Source organism: Numida meleagris, chromosome 1, assembly GCF_002078875.1.
Source record: "Numida meleagris isolate 19003 breed g44 Domestic line chromosome 1, NumMel1.0, whole genome shotgun sequence".
Taxonomy (NCBI): Eukaryota; Metazoa; Chordata; class Aves; order Galliformes; family Numididae; genus Numida; species Numida meleagris.
The window spans coordinates 76,461,418-76,481,491 of record NC_034409.1 but is presented as its reverse complement, the minus strand read 5'-3'; the positions used below and the strand labels follow the sequence as shown (position 1 = coordinate 76,481,491).

Here is a 20,074-nt window from a genome sequence, read left to right as displayed (position 1 = left end):
CACAAAGCCCACCCAGTTCCAACCCCACTGCCATGGGCAGGGCTGCCAGCCACCAGCTCAGGCTGCCCAGGGCCCCATCCAACCTGGCCTTGAACACTTCCATGGATGGGGGACCCACATCTTCTCTGAGCAGCCTGTGCCAGTGTCTCACTGCCCAAGAGTGAAAAATTTCTTCATAATATCTAATTGAAACCTACCTTCCTTTAGTTAAAAAAAAAAGAAAAAAATTACCCCTGTCCTGTCACTACACTCTAATAGTGAGTCCCTCCCCATCTTTCCTGTAGGTCCTAGAAGGCCACAATGAGGTCTCTCCAGATCCTTCTCTTCTCTAAGCTAAATAACCCCAGCTCTCTCAGACTTTCTTCACAGGAGAGGTGCTCCAGCCCTCTAAACAACTTCTTGGCCTTCTCTCGACTCCCTTCAAACAGTTTCACATCTTTTTCATGCTGTCATCCCAAGGCTGAAAGCAGTGCTGTAGGTGAGGTCTGACAAAAGTGGAGCAGAGGGGGGACAACAACCTCCCTTGCCCTCCTGGCTACATCTCACCTCCTGTCCTGCTGATGTTCTTGGGTGCTTTGCAACCCCTCTTGCAGATCAAAATTTCACAGTGTAGCTTTTGTTGAATGGCTTGATGCAGCTATTTCAAGAAAAAGCCTGTGCAAGGCCAGTCTAAACACAGTGCTGGCCAGGCCAGGCCTCTGCTCCACAGACAGAGATCACGGCACAACCATCGCTAGCAGTTCTGCTGTGCACTGTGCTTCTGATCACCCCCCTTCCCAGACAGGCCATGCCAAGACTTCCTGTGTCTGTGAGACAGCACGCTTGTTTAACATTCGGATGTCTCTGGTTCACTCTCTGAAGATTGCTCAAATGAGAGTAAAGCTATATTTAGCTGTGATGACAGAACAACTAAAGCACAACTGAGAGAGTCTGCAAGAATCTGCCAAACCTCTCTGCAGAAACAGATATGGAGTACAGAATCTAAAGCAAACAAAACCCCACAAACCAAACCTGACAAGTTCCTCGCTTCTTCCTCCAGCACTCCTGCAGTGAGTGGTGGAAGAACTGGAGGTGATGGAGTGCACTGGGTTAAGCTGGGAGGGGGTTCATTTTCTTCATAGCAGCTCGTGTAGTGCAGTGCTTTAGATTTGTGATCAGGCCAATGCTGATAACACACCAGTCTTTTAGTTGTGGCCGAGCAGTGCTCGCAAAGCATCAAGTCCTTCATTGTTTCTCACCGTGCCTCTCCAGTGAACAGACTGAGGTGTGCAGGAGGTGAGAAGGGCACATGAGCAGGCCAATGAGTCCAGCTGTCCGCAGGGATAAACCCACAACTCGAGGCTAAGTGTATGAACCCCATTCATTATTCATTTGGGAGGGGAAAAATAAAAGTATACATGTAAAGAACAGTGTAAGAACCCACAACCAACTGTGGGGCTCACAATTATATTGCAGCACATTTTACTTGGATGTCGTGTTATTCAGTGTTGTGATTTGTCCTTGGTTACCATGAGCCACTCCAGGAAAAACAGGGTGTTGCAAACTGAGCATTTGAACCACAGCAGGCAACAGGAGTAATCGCCTGATGTGTCTTGGGAAAATAGATCCTTGTCTATCTGTAACTAAGTTTACTAAGTTTTCTTTCCAAAAATAAGTTGTCCTTACTTGAGCATTTGTAGCAGTGCTCGGGGTAAGATTAAAGCAGCAGTTCCCACTTCTGATTATTTTATGATGCTGGTATCAAGTTCTGGAAGCTTTGCCAGGTTGGGACATCTGCCAAATTTTCATGTCCTTTCATTTTTAAGGATGCTTTTCATCATTCTGGAACTAAAGGGAAAGGAAGGGCTTTGAAATATTAAACTATGCAAATGATAAACTAGACAAATGATGAAAACAAACCCCGAAGATGTGGAAAAATAAAACACACTTCACACATTATTTAGAGGTAATCTCACATTTCTTGTGGCCTGACTCAGATAGGCTGACTATCCTGGATGTGTTTTGAATACAGAATATGGCAGTGAGCAGAGCTGAGCAAGGTGGTACCAGCAGCAGATAAGCCCAGCCACATCAACACCCTTTCCAAACTGATCAAGCTGGCAGAGAAATTTTTACTGCAGGGGAAAACCACAAACTTAGGCCCTAAGCATCCTCCTGGTGCTGCTAACAAGCATCTTGCCCTGAGTATAACCAGTCCAGAGGGAACATCTGCAGGGTTATGCAGCTTGCTCAGTGAAGAGGCTGACATTTTCCCCCCAGATCTTTGCTCTATTAAGAAATAGGATGAGCAGGAACTGCAGGAAACCAGAGACGGCGTACAGAAACATCTCCTTAGACCACACCTGGGAAAACAGTATTTGTGCATTATTTAAGTTAATGAAAAATCAGTGTAACAGTGTCTCCTAGATGTGGCAGTACATTTTTCTCTTTGTCATTGAACCCATTGAATCTGCATCCCAGGAAAGCAGATGATCCTACAGACTGGTGACTGGTAGTGTTCAAAGATTTTTATTTATTCTTTTTCCTGGAGGAAATTATCATTTCGGATACAAAAAATGAGTGAAAACCTAGCCTTGCTGTGACACAAGTAAGAATATAATGTCTAAGTTTACAGAAGATTGGGATAAGGTTTTAGCAGGTTATAGTTTGATATCATTGGTTGCCTAAGTAACGCTGGTTCTGAGATGTAAGCACACCACCAACAATAATGTATTCCTTCTTTGAAATGATTTGAAATGATTTGCTGAGCTCAAGTAAGCAAAATGTGTAACTCTGTTATGCATAACTATGCGCAGATCCAAGACACTGCTTGCAAAGATGTCAGGCAACTGTCAGGATAACCCCTTGATGTAAAAAGTAATTAATACAGAAATAATCCATAGACATAAAGCACCTCAAGTGATAATGAGATATGCAACCAAATAAAGGACAGAATGAGCTCATAACAGAAATCCAGAGGTACAAATAGGAGCAAAAAAAGAATATAAATGCATGCAACAGACATTACCTTGGAGGGCATTTGGATACAGATGATCTTATCCTGTTGTGCTGTGCAATAATTGCTGCAGAAAGGACTCCACTGTGGAGAAGTATATCATTCTGTACTGTGCCACTCTTTTCTATTTAGCACCATATTCCTTGTTCATTGTGTGACAACAAATCTTTACGTAAAAGAGATTGGTGTCCTGTGTTGATAGCACTGGGTTTCAATACACTGCAAACCTTTCCTGATGGCAAATCCAGCAGTGAGAGCTTAATGGAAAGCCACGTTAGAAAACTCAGTAGCAAGTATTTTTTATTTTCTATTCATCATTATCCAACCAACACAGCAAATGTGAACCAATTACTCCCACCCACATAGAAAAGAAAGGCTGCTTTTCTAATATAATGGCATTTTACACTTGTACAGAACTGGAAACATGATAAAACAAAGGAAAGGGCTTCTGTAAATTGAGCCCCAGATACAAAGCTCCCAAAGGACCTCAGAATGTAGGGCAGGTAGAGACCTCCTATATCCTTGACTCAGGTCGCAAAAATTGCAGGCAAGCACACTGCATCATGTTTTTCTTCAGCAGATCAACAAGTTTTCTAATCCTGGGATGTCATCAGAAATCATCAGAAATCCTATTCAATTTTCTGGTTCATGCAGATATTCCATGTATCAATTTGTGTGTTTTTTTAACCCCCCAAGATGATCAGCCATGTGATGTGTTGTGGACAGCAGTTATCCCCATTTTGCCAACTTAAACTCTTCTCACCTCTCTTGACACAAACTCCTAAATACTCCTATCTCGTACCTGTTCCACGAAGACAGATACTTTTAAATGTGGACAGTCAGAACAATACACTGTATCTCAGATCTTCATCAGGCTTTGTACAATAGCGATACTTCTCAAACTTCATCAGAAATACCCCTTTGATGCATGCCAGCTTTACATAGGAGAGGCTCTTTGGCAGAACTTGCTCTGCACTCTAACAGTTTCCATGAATTCAATAAGGGACTGGACTAACTCCTATGAATAACCTCACCACAATATCAGGAGCTACTAAATACAAGGACACCAGCTGTGGCTCAGGCAGGCGCAGATCATTTTAGGGTCCACTGGCGAGGTATCAATCCATACTGTTTTCTGCTCTTCCCTAGGAATTTGCTCTTAGTGCCAAGACGAGATATTAGGCAGACCTCAGATTTGACCCAGCACAGCCATTCATTTACTTTCACTTGCTTTTTTTCACCTTGCACTGATGATCAGAATAATAACAGAATAATAACAGCTGAATGTACATTCAGGTCTTCCTCACTGTTAATGATGTCAGACCAACAACATCCCGAGTTACAGCGAAAAGTTTTCTTTGTAGATCATGGAAGAATAAGTTTGCATTTGACTTTTTGAATTTCTTCAGCCCTCTGCTATTCTAGGCCTCAAGTTCATTTGATTCTTCATTCTCTTCATTGACAATTACTCCTAACTTTCTCCTATGGTAAACAAATTCTTGCCATTACACAAGATTTATCCTAATACCAGCATTCAGAGAAGTGCACTAATACACCTAGAAGTTTCCTTCTCCATTTTCTACTTCATTACACCTTTGCTATCCAGTTTCCTTTTCACTGGGTAGCTCTATTGTTCAAAGTCATACCCAAGTTCATCAAGATGCAGCACTATACAGTACAAAAAGTAATGTAATTCACACGGAACTTCTACGTGATCCCAGTTTCAACACATCATACTATTTTCTTAGGCAGCAATTCATTCTTTCTGGTTTGCATCCTAATAGACGTGCCTGTTGCCTGTCGCTACTTGTATAACGGAAACCATGCAAGAAAGAAAACAGTGAAACTGTCGTTAACACAATGACACGTGGTGTTTTTCTTCTTCCTCCCCACTCTCTTACCTGAATTCTTACCTGTGAGGAGTTTGGTTGTATGAACAAATGCTCTCCTCAAACCATTTCACATGGGAGTTTGCTCAGCCTCAAGTATTTTCACCAAAAATCTCCTGTTCTTCAACTTAAAAAAGCAGAGCACACTACTGCAAACCTTCAACATCATACATCTCAACTGGCACAAGTAAGAGTACCTTTCTTTTCCAGGGCACACAGCACATCCATGGCTTTGCACGGAGAGAACTGAACTCCCAGAGCTCCAAGATGAAGGCTAAAAATAACCCATTATGTATTAATGTCAGGATTTTAAAATACAGCCAATTAATATGCATAGGAAAGGCAAAGCACGTGGTCTCCAGGAAGGAGCACACACAATCAGACTACAAGGAAGAGGGTAGGGTGATATGCTGGCAGAGAGCTGAAGGAGAAATGAAAGAGAGAAGTTTGCTTTGAGGATAGGGGAGGTGCAAAGACAGTGTTTCAGAAGAGGCAGAAGCAAAGGGATGAAGCACTTTGCTACTGAAGTGGCAGACGCAATGCAGTGCAACCACAAAGGACAGGATCCTGTTAGAAGAGCCACAAGTACAGTAAAAATGCCTTTGGCATTTGCAGAAGTGGTATCGGAACGGCTAGAGAGCTTGTTACTACTAGAGAAAGAGGCAAAATTAGGGCTCAGTGGCTCAGACTGTGCGCCACAGACTGAGTTACGGTGCCTTGGATGTAATTTGACACAGTAGTGAAGGAGGTCAATGCTGAGTCAGAAGCACCTTGTGAAGGCGGTGTACTGGGTACAGAGCACTGAACAGGATGCACAGGATGGCAGCCATGGCACACTGTGAAAACAAGGTCCTGCACATGAGCAGTACGGGTGATGTCAGACAGTGGGGATTATCTACAGTTAACGTGAATCAGAAATTAAGTTTGGTTATTTACTGGCAGTTCCGGTGAATTAAAAGGTACAGGGGGAAAATAGTCACTTGGAGCAGATTTCCTTCATACTCATTTCCCCACAAACAACATTCATACAATTAAGATCTTCTTCCTTTAAACATAAGGAGGAATGGACAGAGTTAACTGCTGATTCACTGGCTATTTGTTATCATGAAAGGCAAGGTTTTCAGCCAAATAAAGATTATTTAGTGGCACTGCTCATCTGCCCGTGTCTTTTGCCCTAATCACTAAGAATCTTGAATATTTTCGTGATTCAAATGTAACAAAAAGGTAGGAAGCTCAAAGTTTTGTGAGATTTGGTGGCTTCCACAATGGCACACAGAAGTAGCCTCAAGATGTTGTACATTTAGTTACATTTTGAGAAACACTTGAGCACTACAATGACCTGTTCAAAGCAAGCAAGGGGTACACAGGTTTAATTCTTCTAATTAATACTTAATATAGTAGTAGGTCTTGATACATGCTTAAGGTGACAAAGTCCCCAGCAGAGCTGCAGAGGAATGAAAAGTTGCAACACCAACAAGCTTCTGAAATGGGATCGGTTTCACAGTCCAGTGCTACAGGATGTTGCTAGTGGAGGCAAATGACACAAAACCACCTTTTTCACTTAAAGACATTCTTTATTCAATCTTTTTTTTTTCTTTTTTTATATACAATATTATTTTTAATCTGTAAAAAGTACATATGCAGGATTCCAGGTCAGAGGCAGCCAGAAGGTTTCCACATCAGAAGATAGACTCTTGCCCTTTTATTATTTTGGAGGAAAAATAATCTGTCAGTTTCAAACAAAGCAAGAATAAAGGCAGAATGCAAAACCAACTTCCACCAAGCAATTAGGATTAAAGGCAACAATTCACTGTAACGAGCCAGGCTGTCTCCTTCGATTTCGGCGATTCCCAGCTTTTCCAGGCAATTACAGAGCAGTTTGTTAGAATGGGCTGACAGCCGAAGCAGCTAGTGCTCATCATCTCTGCTACAGCTGTATGCACAGAACTTGCAACAGAGCTTTGGCTTCCTCTTTGTATGGCAACCCAAGCCCTCGAGTCAGAAGACTGTTTCTCAGAATTCAAGGAGCAAGAGAGGGAAGGCTTAGGCTAAACGTATCTCTGAACTACAATGTGGATGACAAGCTTGCTTACATTTTTCACTGGTAACAAGAAGCCTGTTTGTAATTTGTCCCCTTAAAAACATGGACTACTTATTAATGCATGTAACAGGCTCAATTTGCCAAAAACCTGTTACTACAGCCCTGAGATGCAAGCTGCCTCGTCATTTTCTGCAGGTGCTAAATTACATTGTTGATCCTTTCAACGTTAATGCTATTACCCACTTCTCCATTTAAACTAGGAAGAGTCACATTATGAAGGTTTGCAATATCATACATTTCCCCAAGGACAGAAGAGAGTATTGTTGAGGACAGCCCGATACAGCTTAGTCATAAATCAGTGAAACATATACTTTTAATCTTACAGGATGGTATTACAGGGAGCATGTAATTGCTTTCACTTTTCAAAACTCCAGATACTGGACATTCAAATCTTGTAGAATTCCAGGTGAGAGTATCTCAGTGACTGAAATGTACAAGATGGTCATTTGTAAATTTGGAGTAGGGAGCTAAAGAAGCCTCAAAGGGCGTGAATGCCACAGGGAACTACACTATCTGCTTTTCTCTTTACTCCAGGGTACTCAGAATCTTGCGTATTCTTTTTAAGCATTCCATTTTAAGGACCACATTGTGCAGCAAAAGGAACACCCAGTATATCACTCAAGGGTTTTGTTCTTAGTTAGAGGACAAGGCTAAGACGCTGACTTCTGGACTGCAGGACACACACAGCTCCAAGGTGGCCAGTGCATAAATTTGGCTTCTGTCAGGCTGTAAAGTATTAGGAAAAAATGCAGATCCTGACCGATAGGCAAGTTTGTGTCTTGGATTAAGAAAAGAACTCAACATCCTTGTTTTGACTGCATGCAAACAGGATATAGACAACTCTGGGATTTCCAGGCTCTTGCCCAAATCCAGTGTGCCAAAAATGTACATGATTTTCTGCCCTTTACTTCATCCCGTAAGAGGAGAAGGTATTGCAGAAATTGCTAAAATGGGACAGCTACCTAAAGAAAATGAGGATTGTTTTGTTAGAGAATACAGTGCAAGACTCAGAAACAACTAGGACTAGAAAGTCATTTTGTGCTTAACTTTACACTCTGTCTTTATTAAAGTATGTAAGACAGCAGCAACAGAATGGAAGTGGTAATACTCTAACTATACCTTATATACCCAGAGGGAAAACCCTCTGAACCGGGGGCACACATAACTCCATTATGCAGATCAAAACCTACTTCTTTGTGAAGGACTCTGACTGAGGGCATGTCACTTCAGACAGAAGTTTCCATATCCATGCTTGGTGACTACACATGCCTCACTGAAAACTCATCACCTCCACACTTTAAGCTTGCTCTAAGTGTGAGAGATTCATGAGTGACACAGCGGTCAGTCAGTCCATAAAACACATTATTTTGAACAGACTATGGAGATCTGTAGCTTCTGAAGGCAAAGGAAAGTTTGTCTTTTAAAGAGTGCTGGAGTAGAAACTGACAAACTTTGGGCTAACAGGAAAACAAGAAACAAATGTCCTTTATTTGGTACCTGCTGTTTGTCTACACAAAGAAGAAATAGCAGTACTGTATATCTGCTTTGAGAAAAATACCATCCCATAACATGAAATGGCTTAGGTCCCCAATTCAAGCATTCTTGTGGCAGTGAATTAACCCACTGGGATTCATGGAGGAATTAATTTGAATAATAACTCTTTAATTCACATAAGGGGTGTGGCAGAGCATCCAGTAATAAGAAATATTATAAGATAAGAAGATAAGTGGTAAGTAATTTGCTGTTTCTGGGACTCTGACAGAATTTTGTCTCTGAACAGACTGGCAGTCATTCTACATCTGCATTTATCAGGAGGTGCATGATGATGGCCTGGGATGGAAAGTGTCTTTTCTCTCTTTTTTTTTTTTTTCTCTAAACAGAGGAATCTACTTTTCTTATTTCTCCTTGGTCCCTAGAGATATCTAGGAGAAATTAATTCATGTGGGACCGGTAAGAAGAAACCATTTACTAAGATACCTCTCACTTTAAATGAATAATTGCTTGAAGTGGTATTATTTACTACATCAATTACTTTATCAGCTCTGAAATTATTTTTAAGATACTGCCGTAAATTAGAGTAACTAAATAATTGGTATTAAGGCAAAAATGTTGGGACTGGATTGTTTTCCAAGGTCTATGTCTTCCTCCTCTTAAACTAAAGTAACAGTCTGGAGGAAAGAATCTGATAGAAATGATCACATGACCTAGGAAAAAATGCTGTGTAAATTACTGTCAAGGAGGAGTGAAGGAAAATATTATGGGAAATCCTACTTTAATGCACAGTCAGACATATTATAATGTGATATAGGGAAAAGGTTTTTATATATGAAACTTCATATATAAACATTTTTGAGGGGGAGAAATAGTTCTCAGTCCCTTTAGACATGGTGCTGCACTGCTGCAGTTCACTAAAGAGAATTCTTCCACTCACTTGAGTTTGAAAAGACAATCAGAATTTTTGGAAGATTCAACCTGCGCAAATTAGGAGGGAAAGAAGCACCTCAGCTCTTTTTCAGCACAAACGCCAGTCACAATGGCAAAAGGAAGTGAGAGCTAAAAAGGGGAGTAAAAAGAATTATGTGAGCTGTAAGGACTCCGGAACAACACTAAAAAAAAATAATCGATCAATGAAGAGATATTCAAAAAGGCTAAATTTCTTTTAGCAAAAATGGTGAAGACTAAAGCAGACTCCACTTAACTGATACTGTCCAGTCTAATTTCACAGTACTTGAACTACTCCAGCCTTGGAGTACTCAAGGAAAAAAAAAAAAAAAAAAAAGGAAACAGGCATCTAATTCCTTGTCAAGTAATTAAAGACAATCTGCAGTTTCTTTTTCCACTCGTGTAGGAGATGTTGTTTCCACAGATGATCATGTTGGCTTTACACTGTTGCAGGTCACCCAAATGGAAAGGAGTTTTCTAGACTAAATCAAAGGCAGTTTTTGGCTTCTGTCATACACAGAAATATAATAAGTCAGGATTTCAGACCTGCAAATAAGGTTCTGTGAATATTATCCAAAGAGTGAAATTAATTTTTAGGAAAAATCCAGATTGTGTGGAAAAAACATAAAACAACAAACTCCGGCTGCTTAGCTGAAGGCGAACATTTTTAAATGTCACATACTATACCTTGCTATATAAATCACGAGACTGATTTTCTCATGTTTTTATCTCTGTAAATTTGGCTAGAAGAAACAAGAAAAATAAGAGAATGTGGGCTTTCCACGTGACAGGATTTGTGAAGAAGGAAAGCTTAGGCTCTTAGCCCACCCCAGTGTTGTGCTCCACACTCTAACCGCAACTTGCGAAATGTGGTAAGCCTTTGTTGCTGACAGTGAACTACAAACCAAATGCTTATTAATTGCTTTTTGAGTGTGAGCATGCAACAGAGAACTTTCAACATTGCCTTGAAAAGAGAAAATGAGAAAGCAATAGTTTTTATAGTTTAAATAGTTTGAAGGCCCCAGGAATGGCTGCCAGTCTGGGCAAACTGATGCTCCTTAGGAAATTCAGACAGGTACAGAAAAAAATTCAAATCCTGATGCTGCTGGTGCAGTGATGTTGCTTTTTGTGGTTGCTTTGTTCATGCCATCATCAAACAAAAATAAAAAGAAAAAAAACCAAAGTATTTGGAACCCACCCGATCTGAAGAGATGACCGGTGTGCTGTCCCTTGCAACAGCCAACAGCAGCAGCTGCAAGTTCCTGTCCCTAAATGGGAAAGCCTCCTCTTCCTCACGGTGCTGCGTTTATATTAGACAGCAGATTCCATTTCTTGCTAGGGTTCAAAGCACTTGAAGTCTCCGTCCTGCAAATACCACACTCGTGTTTTGGTCATTTATAAAACAGAACTTTGTTTCAGTTTTACTTAACTATATATTGAAGAGCTTTGTTTCTCACGCCTGCACTTGACTCACAGGTCAAGATTTATCAAGTGTCCGTCTCCTCTCCTGCTTAAAGTCTCAAGTGGTCCATGTAAACAAAACGGAGCTGAAAAGTCTCTCTTCCTCTTCTTAGAGCTGATTTTATCGATAAGCAGGATTTCCTGAAAGTGTGGTGTTTGCTAAATGTAAAACAGGCAGGGGATGAGCTTCTGTGTTAAAAACCCAGTTGTCTAACGGGAGAAGGTCATCGTTGGAGAAAAGCAGATACAAATACCTAGATATCAATACAGAGAAGAAAAATGGTGGGTATTAAAGTTAAGCAACAGACATGATGGGGCACCATAGCTGCTGCATGCCCCACCAGTCAGCAGCTAAAGCTATAAACAAGTTACTTGCTTTCAATCTTTTTATAGCACTCATACAACTTTCCCAATTATAATGATCTGAAGAGTCATTTTTATCACAGTCAAGTCCTGCAATGAAAAATTTGTTACAAAGACAGCATTTTAATTTTTCCAAGTAACTTCTGTTTTTCAAGACTCCTTTCCAAGGCTCATAATATAATACAAACATCAAGATGTCAAGTACAAGGATTTTGGTGGCAGGGGTGCAGAGCAGAAGTAGGCAAAAAATTGATTTCAATGGAGCAAACCCACGTGGAAATGACTATTCCATTCAAATAAAATCAAGTATTTAGAGGAGGCACAAAAGAAGCCACTAAGCCATGCCAGATATCTGAATTGTCATCACCATGCTGGGCAGTCATCATCAGCTTCTGGTGGGAGGAGATCTGCCAATGTGCTGTGCAGAGAGGATTCATAGATGTTGTACATTAAAAAGCAACGCAGTGCAAATAAAGCATGTAAAGATGTTAAGGACATTTCTGGACATACGTGTAAAGATTATTTCTTGTTTCCTTTTCCTTAATACACAATTTTGAATGTGGCTATGCTATCCTTTGTAGGATACTGGTGGCAGGGATCTTTGTAAAGGCTTCCAAACTCAACTGCTAAAATTCCAAAGACAGTTCCCTTCTTCCAGAAAACCTGATTGTGTACATGCAAGCTAAGCTTAACATCGCTGGGATATAGGACCTCTCCATTTCTGCTTCAGCCTGATTTCCTGCTATTCAGCCAATGTCAGGTCTTGCAGCACAGGACAAGGAAGAGTTGTCACTCCCATTAGTGGGCTCTGTCACACTGAGAATGCCAGCTCACATTGTTCTGTATTCATTATAAATCAGATGCTGGTATTCCCACTGTCTACAATAATGTGTCACTGCTTGTCCTTCAGCACATCTAGTTACTGAGTGACACATCAGTGAACTTTCAGATCTCCTTGTGATTAAAGATCTAGACAGGATTCTGACAATATTTGAAAGGTCAATCCTGTCACCACAGAAGTCCCAAAGAAGCAGACTTCATTCTCTCTCTGATTTGGCTTTTATAGGTAGATGGATGACAAAAAATCAGCTCCACGAAAAGTACTGTGTATCTAGCAGGACTTGTTTGAAATTGTTGCCTCTCTCTTTGGGAGTATAGCTTTTAGGCTGCAGAAAATTAATTCAAAGGAGTAAATGAAATATAATTAACAAAAATGACAAAAGAGGCAGCAGTGGCTGACTTTTTTTTGTAATGATAATACGTGGAAACAAAGTATTGTGACTGTTTAGAGGAGTCTGGTAAGGATTACTCAGCTGCAGGACACAATGGCCATATCCTTCCCTCAGATGTGATGAACTTGGAGTCCTTTCACACAAGTGAAACATGTCATGGTGCCTCAAGTTTGCATCAGCGCTGCCACTGGCAGGATCTATTTTCTCCCTATGCATTTTGAGTTCCCAATAGCCCAAACAAGTCTTTTCAGACAGAAATTGTAGCTAAAACCTAAAAATAACCATTTCACTATGAAAAACCTACATGCCATGCTAGGCTGACAAATTATTACTTTTTTTTTAATTGTTCTTCATATCACTGAGTTGTAAAGACAGAAAGGCCACTTTAATGAGTCCTCACTGCTGACACCTTTGTGCACCAACATATGTACTATTCCTTCCATCAAATGTTGGCAGAAAGCGGCATGGATACATCAGCAGAGACAACAGTCTCCTAATAGCATCTCTGGCCTCATTCACATTCATACTGCCAAAGTGGTTTCTGTCCAGGGAAATAACCAGTGTTCTGCAAACTGTTATGCAGGGGTGAAAAAGGAGTAGGGAATATAGCCAGCTCAGGCACTTTTCTTCCAAAAGTAGACAATTCACAAGATTTCAGGGAGATACCCTACATTAAACATTGGTAGATTTCAATGCTAGAACTGCATTACCAAGTTACTTGGTAACTTGGTCCTGACTGTAACTGGTTACTGATGTGACTGCCAAGAAATTAACACAGCTTGGAGACACTGCTTCAAGGGCGAAACCCCAGTGTGATCACAACTGTGAGACTAAAGAGTGCTCCTGACAGCAAGTTCGCATCAGTAATTGCTGAGTAGTTATGATAAGCTGGCTCAGACCTAAAAGCTAATCTCTTAATAGAAGTCTCCATGACATATTCTTACCTTTACACATATTTCTTATTGTAAGCAACAACTCCATAAGTTAAAGGCTGTTGAATATTCTAGCATAGTACAGAATAGGGTTTTTTTGTTATTGAAACTTTCTACACTTTACCTTGAACTAAATAGAGTGCATTAACCTCTGCATAACTGACTGAAGGTGTCCTGCTGACTCAATAGAATTAAAAAATATTTTAAATATTCTAAAATCTGAAGTACATAAAACATTATAAAATATGCCTGATATTCTTGCTTCCAACAAAAAGCATTCTAGAAAGTAGGAGAAATACAAAAAAAATAATTCAACAGTACAGAGGATATTTTTCCTCACTTACTCCTTTGCAGTGGCACACGCAGGAGAAACAGGTTCTACAGTAGCAGAGTATAGCACACGCTTGTATAAAATATGTCAAGTCAGTGCATCTAAAAATGTCTTTTGCAATGGGTATTTCCTATAACGGAGATACCTTTCCTCTATTGTGATGCTACAAATCAAACTGAAGTCTTAAAAATGAACACTCCCTCAGCATAAGCTTCTTGTATTGAAAATTCTACTTGTATTTTCTTCTGTGAAAATAGGCTGACCTTGGACCCAAAAGCCGGGAAAAAAAAGAAAGACCAAACCACCCTGGGAATGACGACAGATTATTTGTTTAGTCAACATATTCTTGTAGAACTACATGCTAGCTTTTACAGGAATAGGCAAGAGTGAAAACAGCTTACTTCAATGTTTCAGCAAGGAAGAAGCTCTGCTGTACGTCATCATATGTAGGAGACGAGGAATAGACATCCTTGACACCAGAGAAGCCACCACTGACTCGGCAATACTTGTCAATTGCCTGCAAAAAGGGAGGTAAAAGAAAAAAAAATTCAATTGTAAAATAAAACTCGAAAACACTGAAATAACAGGTCTGATCAACAAAGGAGGAAGTTCTTTCCACTCCGTGTAATTTAGTCATGTCAGATGATGTTGTGGATTGGGAAAATAAGTAAATAAATGAAGACTGAACGCATACAAAAGTAAAATCCTTCCAAGGCTACTAAAAACATTTGGCAAACCACTGGAAGCTAGAAAAAAGTATTTTGGGGAAGAATACTTTAAACCAATCAGCATTCCATGCAGAGAGGGGCCAATGGATTCTGGATTCACAAACCACCCTGCTAATCAGCTCCAACACAGTACTGCAAAAATCATGCTGGAAGAGGCGGAGACTGGGAAGAATGCATCAGTAGTGCAGAGCACCTCCTTACACTCATCATGTGGTTCAACACACATAACCTTATGGCATGCCAGAATATCAGCCACTAAAACCAGCCCCAAAGCTATGACAATGAAATTAATCACAGATTATTTGTGCTTCCCCACTGTTTTGGTGGTGCGTCCTCAGCAGATACCTGCTCTTTTAACAAATTCTCATGGGTCAGAAAAGACAGAGTGATGAAGGAAACTGCTTGGCTCAGGCTATCCATCATTACCAACTACTGAATACAGCTACCTGAACTTCAGTAATCTATGACTTGGCCCATTAATTTGCATGAAGCTTCTCTCCACATAGCTCTAGGCCTGGATTTTCTTTGTTTCTTGGCAAGTGTAATTCATGCTGTATTTCCTTATCTTAACTGAAGTTTCCTGTAGTTTTGGATGGAAACATTTCCTTTTTTGTTGGGATTTGAGCATGTAAGAAATCATTTGTATGAATTCTTTTCTGATCTGGTTACTGCTGCAGTCCAGGACTATACTGTGACTATTCACACTTTGAGATATAGGTTGACTAAGTTCTTTCTACAGCCTGGAGATAAAGTTGTATGTCTAACCCAAGAGTATCATACTTCAGACAATCTCTTTGCATGTTCTTACACATCACAAGTTATGCTGGCTATTGCATGGCAGCCAAAGGGAGAAAAAAAAAAAGGAAAAAATGAATTGTTTGGTTGACTTCTGAAGAAATAATGCACATGCATTTTATAGAACTACTTGCTCATACCTCCTCACAAGACCCACAAGCCATTAGGTAGGTGTCATACAAAAAAACTTAGGCTAAAGCATTTTTTGTTTCTACGCAAGAAATGATGTGCATACTCTTGCAACTATTTTATTTTTTTTAATAATAGTGCAGAACACACTCTTGTCTCTGCTCTGGAGACACTCTCACTACCAATACAAGCTGGGGGATGAAAGGATTGAGAGCAGCCCTGCTGAAAAGGACCCGGGAGCACTGGTGGATGGCAAGCTGGACATGAGCCAGCAGTGTGCCCTTGCAGCCCAGAAAGCCAACTGTATCCCAGGCTGCATCAAAAGAAGCATGGCCAGCAGGTTGAAGGAGGTGAGCCTGCCTGTCTGCTCTGCGCTAGTGAGATCTCACCTGGAGTACTGCATCCAGATGTGAAGTCCTCTCTACAGGAGAGATGTGGGCCCATTGGAGTGCTTCCAGAGAAGGGCCACAAAAATGATCCATTGAATTGGAACACCTCTCCTACAACAATGGGCTGAGAGAGCTGGAGCTGTTCAGCCTGGAGAAGAGAAGGCTCTGATATGACCTGATAGTGGCCTTTTAGTATCTAAAGGGGAGCTACAGGAAAGAAGGGGACAGACTCGTTAGCAGGGTCTGTGAAAACAGAACAAGGGGAAATGATTTCAAGCTTAAAGAGAATAGGTTTAGGTTGGATATGAGGAAAAAGACTTTTACAGTGAGGGCAGTAAGGCACTGGAACAGGTTGCCCAAGGATGTGGTTGACGTCCCGTCCCTGGAGACTTTCAAGGTGAGGCTGGATCAGGCCCTGGGCAACCTGATCTAGCTGTACATGCTCCTGTTCATTGCAAGGGAGTTGGACTAGATGACCTTTAAAGGTCCCTTCCAACTTTAAGGATTCTATGATTCTATGTCCAGGCTTTTTATATCACACCATTTAGCCTGATATTGACAGTTGAATAATTATGTACCAAAGTGGAGGGTTCTCATCTGCCAGAGAGATATAATCAGGGTCCCCTCCACAATAAAAACTGGGGTATGTTTTACAATTTCTGATGGCCATATACCAATTACTTGTGGTGTCACCATTCCCCACCCTCCTAATAATCTCCCCCATGGTGCAAGTAGTCCACATCATTTTGGCCCCACTTACACTTCCCAAGGCCTTCTTACCTTGTGGGTTCCAGGTTCTAAACTATCAGGGACAGAGAGCAGAACATTATTTATTATTCTAATTTGGGGTTTCAATTGTATATCATTTCCCTTAATTTGGATTCTAAGCGGGGAGGCCCAAGTTGTTTGTAACATAGGCAGGGTGCTGGGTCTGCCATCTCTGTCTTTCATTCAGGTCTCTCAGGAATTTGTGTAGTCTCTTAGTCCACCCCTGCAAGGACTGAGAGTCGGACTTCAGAGCAGCCTTCAAAACACCATTATACTGCTCTATCAGGCCTGCTCCCATCAGATTATAAGGCAGATGGAACTGCCATTCAATGTTATTCTCCTTAGCCCACTTTGGTACCGTTGTTCCTGTAAAGTGTGTACCCTGGTCACTTTGAATGACTTGAGGAGCCCCATATGCTGCCATTAATTCAGTTAATGCCTTGGTAGTATAGGCTTGATTTGCTTTCAGCACTGGATAAGCCTGCATTAATCCACTTGCTGTGTCGACACAGATCAAAGCGTACCTGGCCCTTCAGGGTCAAGGGAGGGGGCCTACGAAGCCAACCTCCCATTTCTGCAAGGGATGATGTCCTCTGGTGAGATGCATTGTTGTTTCTGGCAAAGGTCTCGGTCGCACCCTGGAGTACGCTTCTCATTCTTGACACGCCAGGACAATATCTGACATTCAAATGGACAGCCCTCATGCTTTTACTGCTGCCCACATTGTCTTCTGTCCGGCAGGTCACAAATTCTTATGTAGCCAAGGGGCAATGTTATCTGCTGGCGAATCTTCTAGCCACCTTATCCGAGCTAGTCCACCGGCTTCATCATTCCCCAGTGACTGCATGGGCTGGTGTCCGGATACATGGTAGGCATATACTGTTCTACACCTAACCAAGTTCCAGATGTCCAGCCACATGTCTCTGCCCCAGATTGGTCAGACATGGATAGTCCAATCCCAAGCAGCCCACTGTCCCATCCAAAGCATAAGTCCTCGGTATACCACTCAGCTATTTGTGCAGATGTACAATGCACTGTCACCTGGTTCCTGGGTTATAACTATTCACACTGCTCTTAGCCCATGGGCTACTCTGTCCATCTTCAAAACAGATGGTCTCAGGAGAGGGATGGTATGCAATTGCTCACCATTTAGTAGGATTTCTTTTGCTGGACCCATTCATGTACCAAGCATCTTCTGGGACAGGCTATTTTCCCTCTTGTACAGGACTCCTCTTTGGTGGAGTGACAGTCTCTTCAGGGGCACCACTATTGTACATTAGTAGGCCTAGTATCCTTTGCAGTTCCTCTTTTAACAGCAAGGAGGACAGGTGACTTTGCTGTCCCAGATGGGTGACCCAACATGCCACTGCTTGGGCTGCCCCGTCTTAGGAATATGTGATATACCTTTTACCCACCCTTGAATAGGTAGCATTGTTTTTACTACTAATTCTGCTGTTTGTGTTACTGGCTCTACTGCCTGCAAGGCAGCGTAGGTGGCCAAAAACTGTTTTTCAATCAAGCTATACCCTTCTTCTGCTCCATGGCAAACCTGAGATCAGAAACTGAGATCACCCAACTGGGGTGTGGGATGGAAGCCTGATGCTGCCACAAACACCATCCAGACCCTTCCCAGGTTACATGTACATCTAATTTGGCAGATAGGGTGAGATCAAATATACGAAGTGCCTGTGCTTGTTTGACAGCTAATTTGGCTTGCTGGAAAGCACTTTGTTCCATCTGTCCTCAATCCCACAATTGGTCTTTCTTTGTCTATACAGAGGCCTCAGGATCTGTGCAAGATGGGGTATAAAGATCCTCCAATAGCCCAGGATGCCCCAAAATTTTTGTAGCTGTTTTGCTGTAGCTGGTATTGGAAACGCCTATATTTTATCAATAATGGCACTGGGTAAGACTTCAGTCTTCTCCGGCCAGATGAATCCCAAAAATTTCACCAACAATCTGGATCCTTGAAGCTCTTGCGGGTTGATAGCCCACCCTTTTTCTTGTAGGTATTTAGACAGTGAACCAACTGCTTTTTCAAGCATTTCTAAAGAGGCAGAAGTCAGCATTAAGTCATCAATATAATGATACAATTTGACATTATCTGGTTTATCCCACCCTGCCAAGTCACGGGCTATCAAATTATGGCAGTAAGTTGGTGAACGCATGTACCCTTGTGGTAGGACCTGAAAAATCCACCGCCTACTCTCTCATGTGAACGCAAATTGGTCTTGTGATTCTTTAGTAACGGGGATACTGACAAACGCATTAGCTAAGTCTAGGACACAATGGTAGGTTTCTAACTCCCTACTCAATGTGTCCAGGAGGGTGGTGATATTGGGTACTGTACCGTGAATTGGTGGAGTGACCTTGTTTAATTCTCTACAGTAGACTGTCATCTGTCAGATCCCTTCTGGTTTCTGGATCGCCCATACAGGAGAATTATAGGGGCTATGTGCTGGTCTTAGGATCCCCGCCTTTTCCAATTCTTGTATTGTTTGAGTAATTTCTTCCTGACCTCCTGTCTCATATTAGTTATCCAGTGCAGCTGGGGCACTCAAATGGACTTTTGCTTTGCATAGCCCCATAGAATCAACGGTACCACACGGACACTAACATTCCTAATTTGTAACCTTGAACTCTCTAATATTAGTTTGGAGACTCAGTCCCCACAGTATGTCTATGCCCAACATATACTCCTGTACTGGTGTGATCATACTTGGTACTCCTGAGGAGCTAGATGTTCAACACCCGATTTAAAAGAGGTTTGCATTACAAGAATCATTTTTCCCCCATATCCTCCTATAACAGCTTGTGTACCAGGAAACTGATGGACCACTGCAAACTATAAATGTCTCAGCTCCTGTGTCCACTAATGCCATTACTCTTCATACTTTTTTTGGGACCAGTATACTGTCAACTCAACATAGGGTCCCCAGCCTGTTTTGGAGGCCCTAATCCTCAGGGGACCTTGGCCTTCCCCTTCATGTCATGAGTTGAGAAATTCCTAGGTCTTGTTCTTTTGGAGGCCCGGCCGTGTCTACTCTGGCTCCCTGAGGTAGCTGACATGACTTAGACAGTATTAGGACATTTTCTAGCCTCCATGCCTGTGGAGGAATCCTATCTATAGTCCTGATACCTTCTATTCTACTGGGGAAAGTGTAAAGTATTGTTTTTCATTTAATTGCCTCCACAGGTTTAGGACATGGTTGGGTTGTTTAACAATCTTAACAAATTGTACTCTGGCCCATATGAGGCCACTCAACATTCCACTCCCTGACTGTGGAATAGGTCTTTCTTGCATTTCATGTTTGGTTTTTTTTTGAGTGACAACTGGCTGCATTTCTAGAGGGCCCAGTTCCACCAGAGCCTCTAGTTCAGACTTCTTAGAATTCTCTTCTCCAATATGGTCAGGGCCATAGCGGTCTGATTGCTCGGGGTACCCTTTGTTCATGAGAGACAAGGCCCTGATAAGGCCCAGTCACCGGTTCAGGCCAAGACCTAACGGTTCCCACACAC

The 20,074-nt window shown here is 41.7% G+C and overlaps 1 protein-coding gene across 1 annotated transcript in view; it reads right to left on the bottom strand.

The window, feature by feature from the left end:
• The window catches only part of MAN1A2 (mannosidase alpha class 1A member 2), a 143,887-nt gene continuing 132,265 nt past the window's right edge, over positions 8,453-20,074 (bottom strand). The window contains exons 12-13 of the mRNA XM_021396810.1: positions 14,148-14,263; positions 8,453-11,142 (exon numbers count right to left, since the gene is read on the bottom strand). Coding sequence (XP_021252485.1) covers positions 11,010-11,142; positions 14,148-14,263 — 249 coding nt within the window. The 3' untranslated portion in view covers positions 8,453-11,009. The remainder of the gene's footprint in view (positions 11,143-14,147; positions 14,264-20,074) is intronic.